General features: G+C 38.9%; 1 protein-coding gene across 1 annotated transcript in view; it reads right to left on the bottom strand.

Annotated features, from left to right (window-relative positions):
• Positions 1–907: 907 nt before the first annotated feature.
• STK32B (serine/threonine kinase 32B) overlaps positions 908–22569 on the bottom strand; it is a 49668-nt gene continuing 28006 nt past the window's right edge. The window contains exons 5-8 of the mRNA XM_010016224.1: positions 21526–21651; positions 15131–15262; positions 14288–14352; positions 908–1046 (exon numbers count right to left, since the gene is read on the bottom strand). Coding sequence (XP_010014526.1) covers positions 908–1046; positions 14288–14352; positions 15131–15262; positions 21526–21651 — 462 coding nt within the window. The remainder of the gene's footprint in view (positions 1047–14287; positions 14353–15130; positions 15263–21525; positions 21652–22569) is intronic.

Raw genomic sequence — 22569 nt, 5'->3', positions numbered from 1 at the left:
ACACTTTGGATAAAGCATGTTTCTTTCTATTCAGGGTAGTTCTCATCCAGAATAGATCCATGAAAACAGAGACACGTGTAACTTCTTCACATTTTATAACACTTAACTATGGATCTGAGCAAATTCTTAGTGTTTTTATCTCTCCTTACTAAGCTGCCTTTAAGCTCTGTCTCGGTCAGCCTATTGTTACAAATAAAAAGGTCTGTCTTTGTCATGGTTAACATACACCACTAATGTGTCTGATCCCGCGTCCACTAAAGTCACTAGCAAAACTTTGACTTGGCTAGGGTCACATCTTTTACTACAAAGCAGAATGCATGATGATAAAGAACAATGGGAATACATTCATGCTGCAACTTTTCCAATGGGCTTCAGTTATTTGAATGAAATTATTCAGTATTTGGCCTATTTGACACTACATTCACATATTTACATCATAGACTTCTGTTATAAACTCAACAGCAGGTGCTCGGAAACAGCTATATCCAGCAGTTTCACAAAATTCCATTTTAATTAATGAAGACAGAGAGGCTAATGTGAAGCCTTCAAGATAAAGCTGGCCCACATAGAACTTTGTCTCTTGTGAGTCGCCAGAAGCTTGGCAATCTTTGAGAGGCTGCGTAATGAATTGTTTCAAGTTTTCTTCCAGGATTTTGAAAAGGAAAGTCACTCTTACTTATAAAACTGTATTTTGCTGCTGATGGTCACTTTTCCAGTGGCAGAGTCAAAAGAAGAGCAGGGATGTACGTGGAAAGTCAGCCAGCGTGCTCTGTGGCTTTGTCCTTGGCTGGGGATCCTGCTTTTGGAGTCGGATGACCCAGTATCCCAGGGGTGAAGAAGAGGGCATGCACAGAGAGGACCTTTCCTCGCCTTGCCAGGGTCGAAGCATGTGTTGGACTGTAGCTCACTAGCTGCTGCAGCCTCGTGTGCAGCCGTGTCCCAGTAAATTGTTGTTACGTCCATCTTGGAGTTTCTCGTGGCTCTGAAGGGATGCTCTGCTGTCCATGCTGGAAGTCTGTCCACTTTGGTCCTGCTGTCTTCTCAATCTGCCAAAGGTTAAAATATATTGATATAGCTATCATGTGCTCATACCTATGTCAGAATGACTGCCATTGCTTGTCCTGTGGATAGCCACATACACCAGTGTATAAAACAGATTCCTTTACCATTTGATCTCTATTAACTCCTTGAGCCTTATAGCTGCTATTTCTTTTAAACACTGATGATTGATTCCTCCTAAATATGTGCAGCTGGGACTTAGTCAAATCCTGCTCCCATTAAAGTCTATCATAAATAGCTAGCAGAGGAGAGTGCTTTCTCTGGCTTCAGCACCTCTGCTCAGACTGTAACTTGACTAAACTATGACGCTTGTTGGCTGGGCACACAATGGCAGTAAGCAGCCACTCTCCTCTGCTGTCTTACAGAATTATCAGCAACCTCCATCATTAAAAGACAAAAAAACCCCATGAGATGAAAGTATACTTGGTATTACTCTTATTATTACTTTATATGCTATCAAAGCCTCCTAGGTGGTTCCAAGGAACAACAACAACCCTATGTTGTTTGAAGACTGCAAAGCTGTGTTCTTTTGACATCATTTTCTAGACAACAGCAACAGCCCCAGAGGCACCAGCTGTTTTATCATCAAGCTTCTCAGCATTTCTTTTCAACAGTGCTATCAACTTCTGTGATTTTACTGTGGTTCATGTGATATACAAATATTTTCCTCCAAACACAGAGACAATGTAAGTACTTTCAAGAAGGTTGTCAAAATTCATGGGAAAGCTATGAGGTAGGGATCAATTTTTTCTAAAACATGAACAGCTGCTCTTTGGAGGAATTTTTCTGTTTGCTTTCTCAAAAGGAGAAGCAGCTCTTGATGTATTCCTGAAAAAGGGACCAAGATTTGGCACCAGAGAATACTATGGAAGAAGCTCTTTGTTAGACTGATTATAAATGGTACATATGAAAGAAACTTAGCAAGTAACCTGGAATATGAAGAAAATAATAATGGAAAAGCATTCAAGAATGAAATGTAAAGAGTCAGTTTCAAAGGGTAAAATACTTCCAGGTGGCATAAAGACTATGGAGATGCCATACTGAAGACTCAGAAGAGAATGTGAAAGGACATGAAGATTCGAAACAGTGCAATAAAGGATGCTACAGTAAAAATAATGAAAACACTGTCCAAATAGGTTGGGTTTAAAAGAGCACAAACACAGTCACATTCAATAAAAAGATAAAAGTCAGCCTGAAAAAAACTCTCAATAGATTAGAGGAACAAATTACTAAAAGCATTTACCCTAATGGTGATTTTTACAAGTGTGCGAGAAATACAGTGGTTATAATTCAGTCTACAGGCCAACGGATGACTGAGATATTAGAGGATAGGATAACAAATATGAGACCCTAGCTGAAAAAACAATGGATTATCTTCACCAATGTTCATTACAAACAAGTTTAGGGACATTCTGTTCTTTATGGGAAATCTATCCATCATCTCCAGTCAAACCATCAGTCAAACAGCTTTAGAATGGGTCATTCAAATGATGAATCAAGATTGAATTTTCACCAAAGGACTCTAAGAAAATTGCAATATATAACTTCTGCACAACTGAATGGGACATAGAAGTTACTGTTGAAGCTGTCTTGGCATCAATGAATATAAGACAGCAAATGTCATGGCATTTATTTTTTTTTTAATGTGGTCTTCAGAAAGGGATTAATAGGAAAGTAACTGAACGAGAAAAAGTCTCAAAACACCTTAGGGTGTGAGCTACTGGCCTTTACAAGACTGAAGTAATTATAGGCATCAAGAGAAAAGGCTACAGTGCTTGGAAACTCACGTTGCAAATTGTGGGTTGCAAATCTGCTCATACTGCTAAATAGTGGAGTAAGGCAAGTTTTGGCTCTATGGAGATGTGAGGAATCATTGTGTTTGTCTAAGACATGCAAGTGCTTTCTCTCTGAATTTGTTTATTTATTTGGTTCATAAAATGCTCAAAAAGAAGGCATTTAATGTACTGCTAAAATTAATGGGAAAATAAGAACTCTCAATAACAGCATAAAGCAAGAAAATACTCATTTTAACGCTTGCACTGGCACAAAGGCAGCATGTAAGAAGGACAGTGGAAAAAGCAAAGAAATGGAGCCCATGCTGAGTTCAAAAGATACCACTGGCCAGTCTCAAATTTCCCACTCTCTACAGAGGTGGTTTCTGTTGTTAATTAATTTCCATTATTTTCTTTTGCCCTGTTTCTACTTCCCAGATCTATTGTCGAAGCATAATTACATTGTGCACGTTTGGAAGTCTAAAGAAATGCATTGTCTTAGCAATGCTTCACTGTATTCCCTTTTCAGACATTTACTGTTTCCGTATCTAGATTCACTACCCATGTTTACAAGCTATTAAAGTAAGCAATAGGTTATTAATCTAATGATGTAGAAAAATTAACTATTATTTAACTATTTCATAATTTATCAATCACTTTATTCAGTGATTAAAACGGCATTAAGGACTTCTTTATAGGAGGTTATTATGGGCATGCTAATACCTAATTACCTGAGGACTGCAGAATTGGACTAAGAATCAGGAGATTCTGGTTCTGTTTCTACCTCTGTCACCTTTTGGACAAATTACAGCCCTTTTCTGTGCCTCAGCTTCTTTCTTGACAAGTACAAAGAATATAGTGGGGTGAAGCTGAAGGGGAATTATATCTGTACAGAAATCTCATGTGGTTTGGAGCTCTTGTCATAAATCTGAGCTGGATAAGTTGTGACTAAGAAATAGAAACAAAAAGAAAATTGAAGCCATGTCTGGACTGACGAAACCTTCTATTCTTAACAAATCCATGTCCACAGGAGATTTTTCTGGATAAACTGGTGACAGAGCATGTTACAGGCTTGTACTTGCAGGTCTTAATTAGGCAAAGGATACAACAGGCAGGAACGTGCCAAGCATTGTGGGATTTTGCTTCTAGTTGCATATCTAGAATGTGATGTTGAGGCAGCTGCTGCTAAGAATGATGGAAGCTGAGAGCTTTGTGCCTTTAGGTAGTTCTCTGTGCCTCACAGGCCTGAATGAAATGGGGAATTTGGACTGTGGAGACTCAAAGGACTCACGCTGCCACCTCAAAGAACAGCATCACTCTTGGTATTGGTTACCTGGCATGTGATAGAAAGTATAAACAGAAAGCTACTAGGTACCTTGGACTTTATGTATTGGTATAAGCATCACAAGAAGTCGTAAGTTTTGGTTTACGTCTGACTTAAACAATGACTGTTTGGTGGTAAGTAGGTGGTAGACAGGTGCAAACTAGCAATGTTGGTCATGCCAGCTCATTTTCTGGATCATCTCACCCAGCAGCCGCAAAAAGACTGCATTCCCTTCATTTGGCACTCAGTAAAAATGTTCACGACACCCACAATCTTTCATACTTTAGCCAGAAAAGCAGAGTCACTTCCTCAAGCTCATGAAAAACCTTATCTTCTGCCAAATCTCATATTTAGGCTTTATAGGAGCTCATGGACATCAGTAAAAGCTCACATACTACGAAATCAGGGCAATTCTTTGGCAGTAGCATGTAAGCCCTGCCATATACACAAATCTTTTCAAAACTAATGAGTGCTACACTTTGAAAACTTCCTCCATTATTTTCTTTTTTTTGCCATCATTTTATCATCAATTGGAGGCAATGATTGTGGAAATGTTGATAAGTGATCATGATTCCTGGGACAATAAGCAGCTTGGCTTGTCATCTGGCTGCCACTGCAGGGAATACAAAAGGAGTTTGATACACGGACACTTAATAATTTTCTGTTTGCAATTTTTAAAGGTTTCTCTTAAAAATTGGTTCTGGCTGTGATGTCTTTTTGTGAAAATTAAAGAAGTTGGCAGTATTTTACAACTGTAAATGAGTGTTATGCTTTCTCTTATGTCTATCACTATGATTCTGCTTACTAGTTCTCATCAACCATGTTTTCATTTAACTACATTTTTAGTGAAAAGGTAAAATAAAGAAGTGAGCAGAGGATCCATATCAGGTTACTTTTAACTGAATAATTTGGGAAGAGTATTTTTGCTTTTCAAAACAAAATACCCACCAAATATATCAGAAAACACTGAAAATATCAATATTTGCTTTCTTTTTTTAAAAAAATTAGCAAAAATAAGCTGATGAGTTGATCAGAAGTACAGGAAATTTGCTTATTTTACACGTCCATCCATAAAGAAGAGAATACTAACCTTTTCTCAGTGTAAATCTTAAGGAAATATTAACAAAAAAGAACTCCTGGATATGATACTCCTGGATTGTCCACATCCTGTTGGTGTGAGCTGCAGATCCCATCTTGCTGTTTCATGCTCAGGTTTGCTTCCCAAGGAAACTGGGGTGCAGGGTGAGGAGCTGGCATATGGTTAGGACATGTGAACAGAGATAAGCTGCTGGCCAAATTCTGCAAAATTCCCCAATTGGAAAAGAAGTTCTCTAATTTCATAGCAACACATATTAGAACTAATTGATATAATAATCCTGCACAAGATTAAGTTACCTGGTAACCTGAACATCTGCCAAGCCATCCATCTCCCATTCCCCAGTGGTATCCAGGGGGACTCTCATGACAGGAAGCAAATAAAGTGCAGCATGGAAATGTCATTTCTGTATTTTAGGCATTGGTTACATTCACACAAGGTAACAGTGGTGCAGGGATTGATGCCTGGAAGCTAAAAGGCACAGACTGGCTTGCATCCTTATGGCTAAACTCTCTAACGTTCAAACCAGAGTTGCTGTATACCAGCTGCCTATAGGCAGCCTTTGGTCTATGCTAACCTCTGAAACATGAAGGGAATTGCTTCAGAGAGTGATTTTGGCCTGGGAAAAATTATGCCAAGAACCATGGTAACAACTGAGAAGTATGGAAGACTGCCTATATCCTGCCTTTAAAAAATAGACAGAAAATAACAGTAAGGTGGGAAATGAAGGATAAAGAATAAAAAGGAGTAGAAATAGAAGAAGGAGAGTATGGAAGACTGCTTATATCCTGCCTTTAAAAAATAGACAGAAAACAACAGTAAGGTGGGAAATGAAGGATAAAGAATAAAAAGGAGTAGAAATAGAAGAAGGAGAGTTAAACACTTGAAAAATGAGGAAGGATTCAAAAGATTCCCAACTGTGGCGATCTAATTGATTAAACTGACTAATTATATACATAATTAAAACTATCTCAAAAGACAGTTGTATATAGCTAATGTTCTTTTTTATTAAAAAGCCTCTTTACACCTAACAGAGGAGCAGTAACCATGGCAGAGTTAATAATGGGCTTTCCTTTAGCTTGTGCACAGAGCGATCTCAGTAGTGCTTTCAGGAAAATAGAAATCAATGAAAAGTGCATGAATTTGCTAAACATTTTCAAGTAAACAAAGAAGGCTCTGTGCCAGAAGAAGCTAGGGGCAGACCAGGGCAGACTTAAGGGCTGACTGGAGCGGAGTCAACACTCATCACTCAGCAGTGTCAATGCTGAGTCACACAACTCCAAACTGAAAATTAGTCTGTAAGCTCAGATAATTTCCCCTTGCTCTAGAGTCTGTGTAGAGAACCAGTGTGAGCAAAGCAGCTTTAAATGAAACCGTGCTACTGTGTAGTAGCAGGTGTGTAGTAGTAGTACTGTGTAGTAGCAGGTATGTGTTTTGGAAGACCTGGGTACAACTATTAACCTCATCAAATCGCTAGCAAGTGCGGAAGTCACGAGTCTTTAGCTCTTCCTTGATATAAGCTGCTTGTTCTTGGCCTTCTGCCCATATGGCTGGGTACATATGGCTCAAATGCAGTTGTCCTACAAGTGGTGTTTGGTGCCGTACAGGATGCCCTTGACTACCTGACACTCAGAGCAGGCGTGTGCAACATCATACCACAGACGACCTGTGACTTTTGGACTGGCAGGCAAGCATTTCATTTTACAGAGAGGAGCTGAGCCCACAACTGTTGGATGGATTTTATGCCTGTTAACTGTAGACAACTGAAAGATTAGTTCAAGCTCTCTCTACAGGTTAAATAGAGGCACTAACATAGATTAATTAGTACCAGCCTAAGTTATCTAATTACATGTGTCACAGATCAACCTTAGGAGATATAAGCCTCTCCTCACTGATTACTAAAGGAGCTTAAGCTAAACAAATGATTTTTAAATTGATTAGTTTAAAGGAATATGGTCTTGTTGTACCTTTAGAAAAACAATTATACCTTTCCTCTCTAAACCTCAGATTCAAGGCCCTTCCTGCCTAGCAGCTGTATAAGCTCACCACTGCTTAGCAGAGCCAATTTACTTCTGGATTAGAGCTAATTTACACCCACACTCTTCAGGCATACAGAAATTGAATGGTCCCATCAGCCTGGAACATAGCACACGCCACTGAACACTGCCAGGAGCTGGGTAATGAAGTCACTGAGGAGCACAGGGGTGCAATTGCCTGTTCATCCATGCAGACATGCCTGTAGCATATTCAAGATCTGGGTTTGCCAGCAATAGCTTTTCTGCATGACTTGGGCTGTATCTTGAAAAATACTTTGTTGTCTAATTCCCCATTTATTTCAGATACTTTTGAAAATCTTGTGTGCACCCTAACAAATATTTAACTCGGTCTGTCTTTGACCAGAAACATGTACTCTTGGTACTGACTGCTTTGACAGAAACTGTCATAACCTCAGGTCTGTTTTCCTAATACACCATGATGTATGTGTTTTGATAGCTCAATAGATTACCATGTAATCATTCAAATAACTTTATTTTAACTCCATTTAAATTTAAATGACTGAGACACAGACTGAAGTTATGCTGTATTACACTTGAATGTGAAAAGTAAAATTTTGGAGGAAGTATCCCAGTGTAGCACAGATGTCTTCTTGTACCACTGACACTCATAACATTTACTCCCACCCTTTCTAAATATCCTGGGGGAAATATGCTTTTACCATGGATAATTGATTCTCCTGCTGAGTAATTATGCTCAGCAAATGCCTGTGAATATAATTTTCTATCAACCAGCAATTTATAATCAAGCATAATGGGTTCAGGTGCACATACGGCGTGAGTGACATGTGAAACACTAGTATGTGGAAGTCAAGTGACAAATCATAATGCATGCTATAACATGTTGACCTGCTATGTCTTGAGACCTCAGGTTTACCCTGGGAATTGATAAAGCAAAATAAGAGTGAAGACATGAAGTAAATAAATGAAAACATCAAATGATGTGCAGCCATTTAAGAAACTCCTTGCAGCAACAGGCTTCCAGGAATCAGAGCCTGCAAGTTTCCAGGGAGTAAACACTGCCTGCACTGACCTCTCTGCTGGCTCATCCCTCTCTCTACCTAATCCTCATGAGAGATTTCTCTGCCAAAGTCCAAAACTTAGATTCACAAGAATCTTCTTGTGAAGTCTAGTTAACCATGGAACTCTTTCATTCCCTGAAGGATGGAGCTCCCAGAAGGAGGCTTAGCTGGTAGTTCAGTTGTAATCACACAGCATAACTCACAGCCTTTAGTTAACCACCAGACCTCCCTATATAATGCATAGGGAAGGTGGGTGCCTGACACAGAAGCCACTGTATTACATGCCAAGCAATCTAGACTAGTCACAAAGGTACATCCACAACAGAAGTATCATGCCCCAGGCGGGACACAAGAAAATTACCTCCAGCTGAGCTTCACAACCCTGAGGTTTTCCCAGGGAATAGGTGCCTTTCATCCCCTGGAACACAGCAAGGGACAATCTGAATCTTACCTAAATCTCTTACTGCCCTAAGTCTTCTTTATTTTGCTTATTTCCAGAAACAAGATGCATATATATACACATACATATATACATTTTATTGTGCAACCCTTGTACTATTATGAAGACTCTATATGAAGATGGAGACCTTATAATCAGTAAAAAAAGCATAAAAGCACATACCCAGGCATTCCATCTAACTGAGATTCCAGTCTTTCATATTGGCCCATTTAAGACACTAGTGTACAGTGTCAAGGAACAAGTCAAATGGAGACAAATGTCTGTTGTGGCATTTCCTCCACACTTAAGTTTCCAGACTTCCCAAACCAATGAGTGCATAGGAGGTCTTGTGTCTCATAGACCTTGACAGATTTTTTGCATGAATTTTTTCTAATCCTTTTCTGAAATTTTTTGTATCTTTAGCATCCAAAGCACCATTCAGTGCCATGCTGCATTGCACACAAAAGTGGCTTTGTTTTCTTTTAAACCTGCAGATAACATTCTGGTCTTGAGTTACCAGAACGGGTGAATAATTGTTGCTTAGTCATCTCGGTAAGTTTCATAAGGAACCAGAACTGTACACAGAATAGAAAATGCAGGTGTATGTATATGAACATATAGCTGCCTGCCCACAATAACGTCTCGGTGTTCATTTTTTATAGCTTTCTTTGCAGTTTGAGCATATTAACACCTTTTAGTTTTCAAATAACATTGTGCTATCCACAGTCTTTACAAAATCTTCCTCCTTCATAACTTAAGCTAATTTAGATTCTACTGTCCCAAAGATAAAGTTTAGATTATTTTCTTCCTATCATATTTGCATTTATCAGTACTGAATTTCAGCTGCCATTTTCTTGCTACCCTGTAACTAAGAACCATGACTATCATAATCCACTGCAGCTCTTTGCAGTCAGATTTACTTTTGACTATTCTGGTATCAGAAGAGGGCTTTATCATTTCACCATTCACCTTACTTTCCAACTCATTTATGAATATATTCAATAGATACACAAAGTATCAGAATGATTTGCAGTAATAGTATCATCACTGGCTTGTTTCTGCACTGCTTCAGGAACTGTCCTCAAAATGCTTGCCTAAAACAGATGGGTCCAGTCTTCATGGTTCAGTCTTAGTTTATGGAGGCTCATAACAAGTGAGAATTTACACTAGTGCAGGACATGGAGGCAGATAAAGAGAAATCATGAAGGTAACCCCTTCTGGTCACTGAACAGTTATGACATGTTATGCAGCCTTCATTTATCATAGATAGGATTTGTCCCATGTAACCTATTAAAAATAATCTTACATGGTGCTCAGAATCAGACAGTTTTGGTTCATCTCCAAAGTCTGAGATATAAAAATGAAAACTTTTCTTTTCTCTGCTATTAATTGACTTTTGATTAGTTTTTGGGAGGTGTATTTGTGTTTACGTTTCTGTCAATGGAAACAGTTTGCTGGCCTACTGTGCTGAGGCTCTGCATCTGTTACCCTGGTCCTTCCAGGACCACGTTTCAGCACATAGAATGCTCCGATATATGCACCATCACACAACCTTTAACTCCCAAAGCTGGATGTCCATTTGGTGAAGTGTAGTCCCTACAGTGATATGATTACTTGCTTGGGCCATTTTTCCTGGCAGTCTTTGAAAATGAGGTTTCAGACACTCATTAGCTGCTTTTTTTCCTCCATGAAACTGTGAAGGGAACACATTACTGAAATGATGGCTTTTGTGTGATCCCTCTTTTCTCTAAAAAAGTGAATCTGAACATATGTCTACAGAAAGATTACTAGCTTGGACCTCATATGCTCGAATCTTTAGACAGGTAAATTGTGTACAATGAAGAGAGTGACATTTGGACAGGTAATTCTAAGCCAGTAATAATGAGCAGGAGTCAAAGGCAGAGTGAAAGGGCTTATGTGACCAAGCACCAGTTATTAGTGCCCAAAACCAAACCAGATTAAATCATGTTCTTTCTAATTAGGTGACACTGCAGGAGCAATCTCTTAAAGCAGACATATACAACACAAAAGGAACAAGAAATGGATCAGAGAAGAGCAGCCACTTGAAATGCTCAGAAAGAGATGGATTTAAACTGAATTAAGGTCAGTAGAAGTGGCAAAAAAGAAAAGTTGTGCTGTAGCCTCATCCATAGAGCATTCAGATATTACGGGGATTATGATAATAATAATAATATCTCCGGAGACACTACGTGACATAAAATACCTATTAAGAAAAGTACATTCAGTGAGGTATATTGCAAATCATTATGAATATTCAATACCAATCAAACTGAAATGAAAGAGAGCACCCAGGGACTCTGGATTTGAATCTGAAAAGACAACTGAAAGGGGAAAAAAAAGGAACTACAAAGAGAGTGATAATAAATTTCATCTTATTACAAATGCAGAGAATATTAAGTAAGCTCTTCATGCTCTTCACCTATGATATGGACAAAATCAGACAACATGATTTTAAGCATCTTAGTATGCTTAAAATATGTTCCCTCAACTTCTGGTTTTTATTCTGGGAACAGAGAGCTGTCTGTTCACCTAGAACTGTTCAGGACCTTTCAGGAAAGAACTTGGTATGGTGAAACAGTAGGAAGTACAGCAGGGAAAGAGAGGGAAATGCACAGCAGCCATCTGCCTGCTTCAATCTGTGGCAGAATTTTTTCATATGGTTGCATTGAACAAATACTGAGATGAAAAATAAGGTGTACCAGGAGCTTAGGAAAGAGGCAAGCCTGTTCACATCAATGGGGACCAGACAGATGAATCTCATAACAGTGCTATTGGGGGATATTAGTATTAAGTGAAAAAAAAACATTCATTTTCAAATCCATTAGTACGTTTTTAAATGTGTCCACTAGAATTATTAAAAGTGTGGATATTTTCCTTATTGCTCCATTGCATTTATTAAACTAGTTTTGCAGAACTGTAACCCATTTTCCTGTACACTGGAGATCTGACATACATGTTCTACTCAGTAAGAGGTAGCTATATGATTTTACTTTCATTAGCTGCCTGATAAGTTTGATGAAAAATTTGTGAAACATCTAACTGAGGAGTAGGTATTTCCTGTGTTTTCTCCTGTTCTTTGTTTGCTCATCTCTTTAATCTTAAAGACATCTTCCAGGGAGAAGAGGCAGATCAGGAACCATAAAGGGTAAGAAATATGATTCCACTACTAGCAAATATTAAATCTATTTCTTCATTTTTGGCTATTTCAGGTTTTGGCCATTTATAAAGAGATGTAGATGCACATGAAGATTTGTTTAGTGATAATGCCACAAAAATAGCAAAATAATCTGTGCTCAGCTTTTTAATAAAGCTACAAAGTGTAGCTTTATCTGTGCAATAATTCCTTCACACACCACCCTCCCTAAAAAAACCCACACATTGAAAATATAGCCTTCAACTGCTAAATGAGATCAGGTTCTTGAAAAATTGCTGTCAAGTCTGTGGGAATACACATTCAGATACTATAGAATTGGTGCTGCATTTCTAGGTATAATAAAGCATCTGTCCATAGAACTAGATTTAAAACCAGAAAATATAATTTGTCAGCAAAATCCATGTAAGCACAGCCTCAGCCTGTACATACAGCCCTGAGGGCATAGAAAGGTGTAAAGAAAGCCACGATGAATTACTCTGGCATATACTGCATAGCCTTTTCTTTCTGAGTCTTTTCTGAGTCTCTCATTGCTCTTATTTTATTCCCATTAACTGGAATTTACTTTGCACTTCAAAAATTTGACCTCTGCTTCCCCCCTTATTAGCATTTTTATCTTTGAAATGTATTACAGAAGTCTCTTCCTGTCCTTCTTCAGCTCTAATACAATTTAAACACGAAATGATTGTGATCAGTCTTTACACAATGCGGGATCAGTTGTAGGTCTATACTAAATATTTTCCTTTACCTTGTCAAAGCAAATCAAGCAATGACCAAAACACATGCTGTTCTGAATGAAGTGCATGTGTTTTATCTTTTGCTTCCATTTCACTTGTACTCCATTTAAATTTCTCCTTGATCTCTCATCAGCCTCCCAGAGTCCTCTATAGATTGTGTTGTTACTGCAGTCGTGCAATATGAAACAAATGAAAAAAATCTTTCTTTTCACTCCTAAAAGAAGTTTAAGAATAACAAACCAAAACCATGTCAATAGAAATTGTTTAATGCCATTGAGCACACGCAAAGGGATTTTGAAAGTGTTTTACAAAATCTGTTATTTTATTCTATCTTTCAAAAATTGCTGTATATGGGGTTTCCTCAATGTATGACTGAGTCATACATACATATGGCAGAGTCATATCTGGAAATGAACTAGCTGTATGAACAACTTATCAGAAACACATTAAATGCATCTATCAATGTAATTTTTCTTGATCTAGTTATTACAATCTTAATCATTTTGGGGTTTGTGGGCTAACAAAAATCCTACAAAGTTGAGGAATTCCCTTGTTCACTGACACCAGAACTGATTCAGAAAAGTCAGCCAAGACCTTTCTGAAAACCTCTTATGAGCTGACTTGGTCTGACTTTTCTTGTTTATGGCTCTTACATAAACATATGGCTCTCTTGTGCTAAAGTTCATGCCAAATAACATGAAGAATCTGTTTTTCTTTGCAAGTCCTTGCTGCAGTTTCTGTGAGCCATCAGTATTGGGCATAGACATGTCCCAGACTGTAACAGGAAAAATGGGGTTGTGCATAGCATAATTTCCTTCACGACATCATGTCAACTGTGCAAAGTTGACAATCTCTTTCCCAGTTTTATTTACAGAAGACAGTAACTACCTGCATTGTAAGCAATAAGTAAGATAGCACTTTTTAATTAATTTCTTACATTTCACAACTTCATTAGAAAGGCTACCAGATACAATTAGGTCAAATAAAACCACTTGAATATGCTTAGGTGAAATGCAAAAATTTGATCAAAGACACAAACAACTCCCCTGTTGTGAGCTATCTTTTAGTACAAGTGAGTCCATAGTGGCACCAGCTCACACACAGTGAACTATATGAAATGCAGTGTATTAACTGGACTAGGAAGACTATTGACACCCTTGGGATTCAGACTTGCGCCTGTTGAAATAACTAGAGTTGAAATGAACTTTTTTTTATAGTGGTGAAGTATAAATAGCGTTTCCAAATCAGAACACTGCTGTTCATACTATTAAAATTTCACAAGTTATTACTTCTCTTAGTTTTGTTCAAGTTGTTAAAAATCCCCTTTTATTATATTCCTTTTGCTTAATTGCTAACAGTTTCTCTGGAGAGTGACAGTGACATCTACCTTATCTCTCTAACATAGTTTGATCACAAGCACTTCTGCTTGCTTTCGGAGGTGGAAAAACTATCAAACCATCACACACTGTGAGAAGAAGAAATCAATGGAAATCCAGCCTTTGAGACCGTGCTGCTCTGATCATTAATCACTTTTCCTTACACTGGAAGAAAAAGTAAATCTCAAATTCATTTCAGTAGTGAATGCTAACCAGGCATTAAGAAATGCACTTACTTCTCTCTGTTGAATATGATGAATTCTTTCCTAACAGTTTCCAAGCACTGCTGCAGGTGCATGTTCTTTAAAAAACAACATGAATAAGTTGATTAAAAAGATGGAAAATCATAGGCAAAATCACAAAAACTGAAACAATACTGAACAAAGAGGCTTATGAATGGATACTATCAAAAGGCATTTTGAAGGGTCTTCAAAAGTGGGCTCTGACAACACAATCAATCTTTCTTTTGGAAGAAATTCCCTACGAAGAATTCTAAGTCTGATAGCTTTAAGACAAACAGCTTGCATGAGCATTCAAAATCATTAAGAGCAGCAACAGGATTTCTAAAACTTCACTGAAATGAAAATTCAAGTCTGGAAAATTATTATTTCTTAATTTTCTCCAAAGTGTATATACAAGAAGACATTCTACATGGGACATATTAATCAAGACTGCAAGAAACAGCTTTAAAACATTTATAATTAATGAGCTTTTCATGCTGCATAATTTTCATTTTTCATATTATCAGTGGATAAATACTCTTTGCAACTATCTGTCCATGTGTGGGAAGCATATTTGCCAACTAGCAACACTTCTTCATACTTTAAATGAGCATCCGAATCTTAAAAATAATTACAACTTAAAATTAATTACAACAAAATAATTACAATGTTACTATTTGAAATAAATGGTTGCTTTTCATCTTGCTTTGGAGATCATTTATGCTGTATGTAAAACGACAGACATAGAGACTGAGTTTATTTTCAGAGATGATAAAACCGAACCTTGATAAAACTGAGTTTGTCTACTAAAGAGTTTAACTGAAATGCCACTGACTGCAGCCACAGTCCCCAGCTTACCAGTGGGCAGGTTTCCTTAGCTCCATCTTTGGCTTTGTTTTTGGCAAGTCGCTTTTTCTTTTTATGGAGAGGCTTGGACTCTAAAATCATTTCTTCAAGTTCAAATGTAGGATCGCAATTCAATCTTCCTTTCTGGAACAAAAGGATTCAAAGTTACTCTTTGAAGCATCATTGTGGTTTTTCAGTTTGCCCGTCAAATGTTAACACCATTAATAATGATCCAGCTTCACAACCACAGTAAAATGAAAACTATTATTTTTAGGCCTGGACTGATACTTGAAGTTTAAATAAGGGAGATAAGATAAAAATCGTATTATAAAGCAATTATAAAGAGTTAGATCTTCTTCCTAGTTATACAAAGATGTACTCCTACAGTGACTCCAATTATGTCACTCCAATGAGAGAGATTAATCTGTCCCAGGGCATTCATCAGAATATCATTTAGTGCTGAACACAAATGGCAGCTGTAATAATGCAGGAGGGATGGAGACTACTTCTAAGACCTTACTTGTTAAAATCTGCTTTTCTGAAGAGTTGAAGGTGGATTCAATTACCTAGCTCCTGTCCATGGTAACAAAGGAAAGAGTGGGCCTTTTTTGGTTAGCAGCATTTATATAGAAAACCAGTTCATAGAATCATGGATTACCAGGTTGTAAAGGACCTCAAGGATCATCTGGTCCAACCTTCCTAGGCGAAGCATGACCTAGTCTAGATGTCCCAACAACACTGTCCAGCTGAATCTTAAGTGTCCAACGTTGGAGAATCCACCACTTCCCTGGGGAGATTGTTCCAATGGCTGGCTGTTCTCACTGTGAATAATTTTCCCTTTGTGTGAACTAGAATCTCACCAGGAGTAACTTGTGCCCATTACCCACTGTTTTTTCCACGTGACTCTTTTTAAACTGAGTCTCCATCTTCTGTGCATCCACCGTTTAAATACTGGAACATTTGTGATAAGGTTTCCCCTGAGCCTTCTCTTCTCTAGGCTGAAAATGCCCAGCTCTCTCAGCCTTTCCTCACACAGCTCCCCAGTCCTTTGACCATCTTTGTGGCCCTTCCCTAGACCATCTCCAGCCCATTCACATCTTTTTCCATAGTGGGAACCAAACTGAACACAGTATTCTAGCACTGAGTAAAGTAGGACAATGCCACCTTTATTTCTCCTGGTGATACCGCTGTTGATGCAACCAACATCCTGTTGGCTTTCTTTGCCACAGCAGCACACTATTCACCTATTTTGAGCTTGTTGTTCAACAGGACCTCCACGCTCCTTTCCACAGGCAGATCTCAGCCTGTGCTGCACTCCTGGATTATGTTTTCCCACACTTGTCTTTGTTGATTTCCATAAGGTTCTTGTTAGACCACTGTTCCATCCTTTTCAGGTCATCCAGCAGGGTGGCCCTCCCTTCTAACACTTCCACTTCCCCACTCAGTTTGGTATCTTCAGCAAATTTGGTCAGGGTACATTTGACCCCATCTTCCAGATCACTTAGGAAGATATTAAACAGCATTGGGCCCAATATCGATCCCTTGGGGATTCCACTGGTGACAGGTCACCTGTTTGAAAAGGAGGTACTTACCTCCATGTCGTGGTTTAAGCCCAGCCGGCAACTTGGAACCACGCAGCCGCTCGCTCACTCCCCCCCTTTTCCTTCCTCCCCCCACTCCCGGAGGGATGGGGAGGAGAATCGAAGGAATGTAACTCCCACGGGTTGAGATAACAGCACTCCAGTAACTAAGGTATAATACAAACCACTACTGCTACCAATAATAGTGATAAGAGGAATAACAAGGGAAAAGGACACAACCGCTCACCACCCGCCGACCGATACCCAGCCCGACCCGAGCAGTGATCTGGGCCTTCCGGGTAACTCCCCCCAGTTTCTATACTGGGCATGACGTGCTGTGGTATGGAATACCCCTTTGGCCAGTTTGGGTCAGGTGTCCTGTCTCTGCTGCCTCCTGGCTTCCCCTCCTCCCTGGCAGAGCATGAGACTGAGAAAGTCCTTGGTCAGAGTAAACATTACTGAGCAACAACTAAAACCATCGGTGTTATCAGCATTGTTCCCAGGCTGAAAGTCAAAACCACAGCACTGCACCAGCTACTAAGAAGGAGAAAAAAATGACTGCTGTAGCTGAACCCAGGACACTCCACCTTCTGGCTGTAGCTGGTCAGACAGTTCCCCACCACAACACAGACCACTTGTCTAGGCCATTACATACCAGTTTCTCTAGGAGAAGACTGTGGGAGACTGTATTGAAAGCCTTGGAGAAATACAGGTAGACAATGTCCACTGCTCACCCCACAGCAACTGAGCAGGTTACTTTGTCAGAGTTTTGTCAAGCGCAATTTGCCCTTGGTGAATCTGTGCTGGCTTTTCCCAATGGTGTTTTCATGATTTACTATGCTTTTTCTTACCTATTACTTGTATTACTTAAATACTCTAGATTCTCCATTTTTATGTTAATTTATGATGCTTGGAACAAATCTTTGTTGTATCAGGAAGTTCTTTTTAAGCAGGTTGATTGGAAACTTCATTTCTATATGGTCTTTTCCTTCCTTGATTCTTTTCAGATTCTTCTTTAATTCTTTTCAGGTTCTTGATTCTTTCAGACCTTTTCAGCATGAAAGTTTACAGGAGCATAGTTCATGCCTTGAGGGGTTGTTTTATTAATTCTATTCATTAGTGCAATAAAGCCATCTCATGACAACATTTGGGATTGAATTCTTCCTCTCTGATTTAGGGGTAAGAGCTAGGGTATGGCCAGAAAAACTATGGTTCAGCTGAATCCAATACATTTTAAAAAGCTCACAACTTGGCATCATAATTACTGGGACAGTGTTTTTCTGCTCCTGTGAGCTCAGAGTAACATGAGCTCCTTTCTTCTCCTCACTCTCTCAAAACATAAAGAATGCAAGCCATTTGAATTTTGTGATGGAAGATCTTAAAAGCAGCCTGTTTTCTTCCTGGTCTTCTGAGAGTTCAATCACACAATTGTCACTGTCAAGGTGGAAGTACTAAGATAAGTGATATATAAATGGCAGATATTATTTAGTAACCAAAGACACTAAGCAGTAAAACCACATCAGGAATCACTTCTATAACTTGTGGTGTCCTACAATGAAACATTTGATTTAGAGATCACTCCATCATTTTTATTCTTAGCAAAGTCTGTATACTCAAAGTGTAATATTAAGCTCTCTGATGCCTTTTCCTGCATACTATTCAGTCAGGTTTAGAAACTTTTTTTTTATTAATGGAAGTTTATGGCTTATTTATATTTATTTATAAATAATTCTTTGCATTTAATCAATATCAGTTCCTTTTTTTTGAGCATGTACAGTTTTAAGATTTGTTCAAGCACTTAAAAAATACATCGCTTTAATTCTGAAGCCTTAAAAATAAAAACAAATTACATTTAAGTAATTTTTTGCTTCCTTCATTAAATATCTAACTTATAAAAAACCTACTGACAATTTGTGATTCCAAGATGAATAGAAAGAAATTAGGTAAACCAGAAAGAATCACATGTACTAGTTATGCAAAAACAATGTTTATGGACTCAAACTATACAGGGAGAAATTAACCAATGGGACCTGCCTACCACAAGCCTCCCATGTGTCCTCCAGCCCACAGAAGGCAGGCAATCTCCTGACAACAGTGACAAGCTGTCACAATTTAGAAAACTCTCTAGTCATACAACTATCCCCAAATCACAGCATATGTTGGCCCCAATTCACCCTCTCACCAAGGCCTGAAAAATCAAGAAAGATTTTGTTGTGTGTTCCCAGTTAATCAGTGAAGGTTTTGCTGGTGTAATAGAGAAAAAAGTTCCTGGAAAAGGCCTGGCCAAAACAGGTATTTATGCTTATGAAACAGTGAAGTTTATTATAATAGAGAAATGTGCTTGAACAAGACCTTGACTCTTGCCTTCTCACTGTTTTTCCTAGCAGACCTGATCAACCAGGTGGAATAAGCCCTGTAGTATCAGTCCCTGTCCTGAAGTGTCTGGTAGGGCTTGTAATGGGACTTTTGGATTAATCTGGGTAAATAAAAGTAACTTTTTATTCTTATTTCCTTTTAAATGTGGAATATTATATTGTCCTCAGTATTATAAGTTCCTGCCAAAACACAAATCAGGTGAATCCAAATGAAAATAATACCTGTCTGACAGATGTTTAATGGCAGACAGTTCCAAGTATTTCAAGAGAACTTTTCTCGGTCTCCACCACATTCACCACCATCAGACACAGAGACAGGCTACTTGGCTAATAGAGGAGTCCCAGACACACTGGTTGCACAATTGCCTCTGAAATGACATTTAAGATTTCTTTTTTTTGCCATTCTTAAGAAATCAGGAAACTTTGCTGGACTCTCTCAGTAGTGAGGTACCCTCAGAACAATCTAAATCCAGATGGAAAGAAGCAGACAGCTACATGAAAACCGTGAATTAAGGAGTTAGGGTTACTCATTTGTGGCCAGATGCAGACCACCACACACTTCTTGTGCTCCAGCTCTGGGTGTAAGCCAGCTGGATGTGGAAAACTTGCAGTCCCTTTATTAGGTCCTGTTATTACAGCTGAACTGCCATACGTCACTGCTTGGGAGGCAGGCTTACCAGGGTGGAACACATCCCATTACCTGGACTCACTCCTAGACTGAAGCTGGCTTGAATCCAGTTCTCAGGAGCAGAGTTAAGATGGAAAATATAGCTCTATGAATTCAAGCATGAGTGGGAGCAAGGAGGAGACCAAGGAGATGTCTGGGGAAATGAAATCAGCAACAGGAGCAACAAGAGGAGCAGAGGACAGATTTGCTATAGGCAGATTTCAGTAGCTGGTTTCTCTGAAGCAGGTTGAAGTCCTCTTTCTTGGCTTTACGTCCTAAGATATGTACCTGTGCACAGGTTGGCTTTGCAGAGACTGGTACTCCTCTGGATCCTCAGGTATGTTATACCTTTGGGTATGGGATCCCTCTTTCAAAATACAAAGCAGGATTATGAAGTTTCCCACATGCTGACAGCTGGATGAAACTTTCAGCTAAGAGTAGAAGGTCTAAATGATCTGTTGAGTTTTGCCTGAGGAGGCAGCCCACACCTCCAATATCTCAGAAAGCAGCTCTAACTTGAAAAAAAACCAGAAAATCAGGAAAAGAAGTCTCCATTTGTCTTGTAGATCCACACCACCAGGAGAACAGAGTTCATCATCCACCAGGCCAGGGAGGAACTTTGTTCTGCAGTACTTTGCTTAGGGTAGCAACCTGGGAGAGCATAATGGACAGGCCCAGCATGGCATAGCAGTTACTCAAGGAGCAGAGATGTTGAGTAAAAGGGAAGGAGTCCTGGCCTTGGAGTTTTGCCCCAGTGAACATTGTTTTAAAGTGCCTAAGAGGGGCCAACTTTCTCTTCACCTGTTGTGCTGGTTACCTGCTATATGCCTGGTCTTTCCCCAAGCTCACAGAGGGAGGCCCTGCTTGTTCACCCTTAGCTTTCTTCTCCTGCAGGTTGCTGCTTCCAGGAAAGGCTCTGATCAGGTGCCAAGAAGCACAACAAACACTGTCAGCACTGTCTTGGCAACCTGCCTGGCTGCCTTTGCTCCATTAAGCAATGCATTCTCACCCTCAGCTTCTGCAAGGCTGAATCTTGTCCCCATCAGATTTAGCAAGAACTCTAATGTGCACCTGGAAGAGGATAGGGTTTAGCTATTCAGTCTTCCTCTTCTTTATGTACGGTTGCATAAAAAAAAAACAATTAACAAAACTTTTTATGCTGTAAATATGCTGCTATGAAAATTATGGTACAATATGACTGAACAAAGTAGAGAAGCATGTTAGCACCAGACATTGCTTTTTGATTGTATTTATTTATATATGATCAAAATGGAAATATCCAGAAAATACCAACAAAATAGACTGATGGCAAATAAAGAAACCACCAGATTCCCTCACAGAATCTTAATGTTTTAGTGTAGGAAATGCCATAAAGGAAATAGGTCAGTCTTATGGAACAGCAGAAAAGTGAAAAAAAAAATCACACTAGGATGTTAAAAAGTTTTGCAATTGTGACTCAGATGCCTAACTTTCACAGCAGCAACTGTATTGTTTGGCTCAACAACCATTTGCTCTAACAGTTCAAATGAGAAGTCTGGAAGATGTTTTTTTTATTTGAAAGAGAACAAAACGTGAACCAAGGTTAATTAGTTTTTGTTGTGATTTAATAAAATGGGCCATATTTTTGCTTAGCTGTGGCTGAGTAAATGAAAGTAGAATCCAAAGTAAAGCTTCTTTGAGAAGTAAATCACTGAAGAGCAATAAATGCAAGCATAAACAAGTAAACAAGTAGTGATAATTAAAGTCAGAATTTGCAAACACAATTCACCTGGAATATTGACTTACATTAGGAACAAAGCCTGGGGTCACAGCTTTCTCTAGAACAGCATCCCAGTTTACATCAGCTAGGTATGGAGAGCTTTGGATGTCTGCAAGGCTTGAAAGACGGCACTCCGGGTCCTTAGTGAGGAGCTGTGATCAAGCACAAGGCATTTTCTAAGAGACTGGATGCTATATAAAAGAATAGATGCATCACATGCATAAATTGTATCATACACATTCTGAGTAAGGAAATGGCTAGGGGATCTTTAACAGCTCCTAGAAGTCCTAGTCTAAAACATAAACGTGATAACTCATAGGATATGAATATGATTTAATTGCCACCAGATGGCTGTTGCAGGCATGTAGCATATATTAGTAACGAAAGTCTGTTTACAAATACACAAGGGTCCAAGCAACATGAAATATCACAGTACAATGCCACCCAACAATTTGTATTTCATCTTAAACTTATTGGTATATATAGTTACACTTGGCATCCTGGCAGCAGTTAAGATTAGCCACCTCATTGCTCCATCTATCAAAAATACATTGGTCATTGCTGCAAAAGAAATTGATCTTCTATTGCTCTATTAATCAGTTCACAAATATTTCCTGCTCAGATATCAGTATTGATGACCTGAAATACCTAAGAGAGACATATGATCATTGCAGTATGGCCAGAAAATTAAACCAAACAAAAAACCTGGGATTTCAGGGAGAAAATGATTTCCAGGGTCATGATACTTTCAGAAAGAACCCCATCTTGTAGTGTAACATTTACAGCAAGGTGGCTTGACTTTAGTTGTTGCAGCTATAGCAACATGGGGCAGAGAGAGATAAAGCTCTTTTCATGTCTAAGTTCCCTGGCTGGAAAACGGAGCAGATATTCAGAGTGCAGGGTGGTCCTTCCTTCCCTCTCTCACATACACAACCAGGGCTGTAGAGATTGGAGCCAGGGTACAGAGTAGGAATTACTGATCCCCAAGGTAAATACTGCACCATGCACAATCAGAAAATTCTAGGAATAAGCACTACCCTCTTATCCTCAAAATTTTGACTACTTAATGT

This window comes from Nestor notabilis, unplaced genomic scaffold (assembly GCF_000696875.1).
Source record: "Nestor notabilis isolate BGI_N333 unplaced genomic scaffold, ASM69687v1 scaffold1826, whole genome shotgun sequence".
Classification (NCBI taxonomy): Eukaryota; Metazoa; Chordata; class Aves; order Psittaciformes; family Psittacidae; genus Nestor; species Nestor notabilis.
The sequence above is the reverse complement of the archived record's forward strand: the minus strand, read 5'-3'. Positions and strand labels throughout refer to the sequence as shown.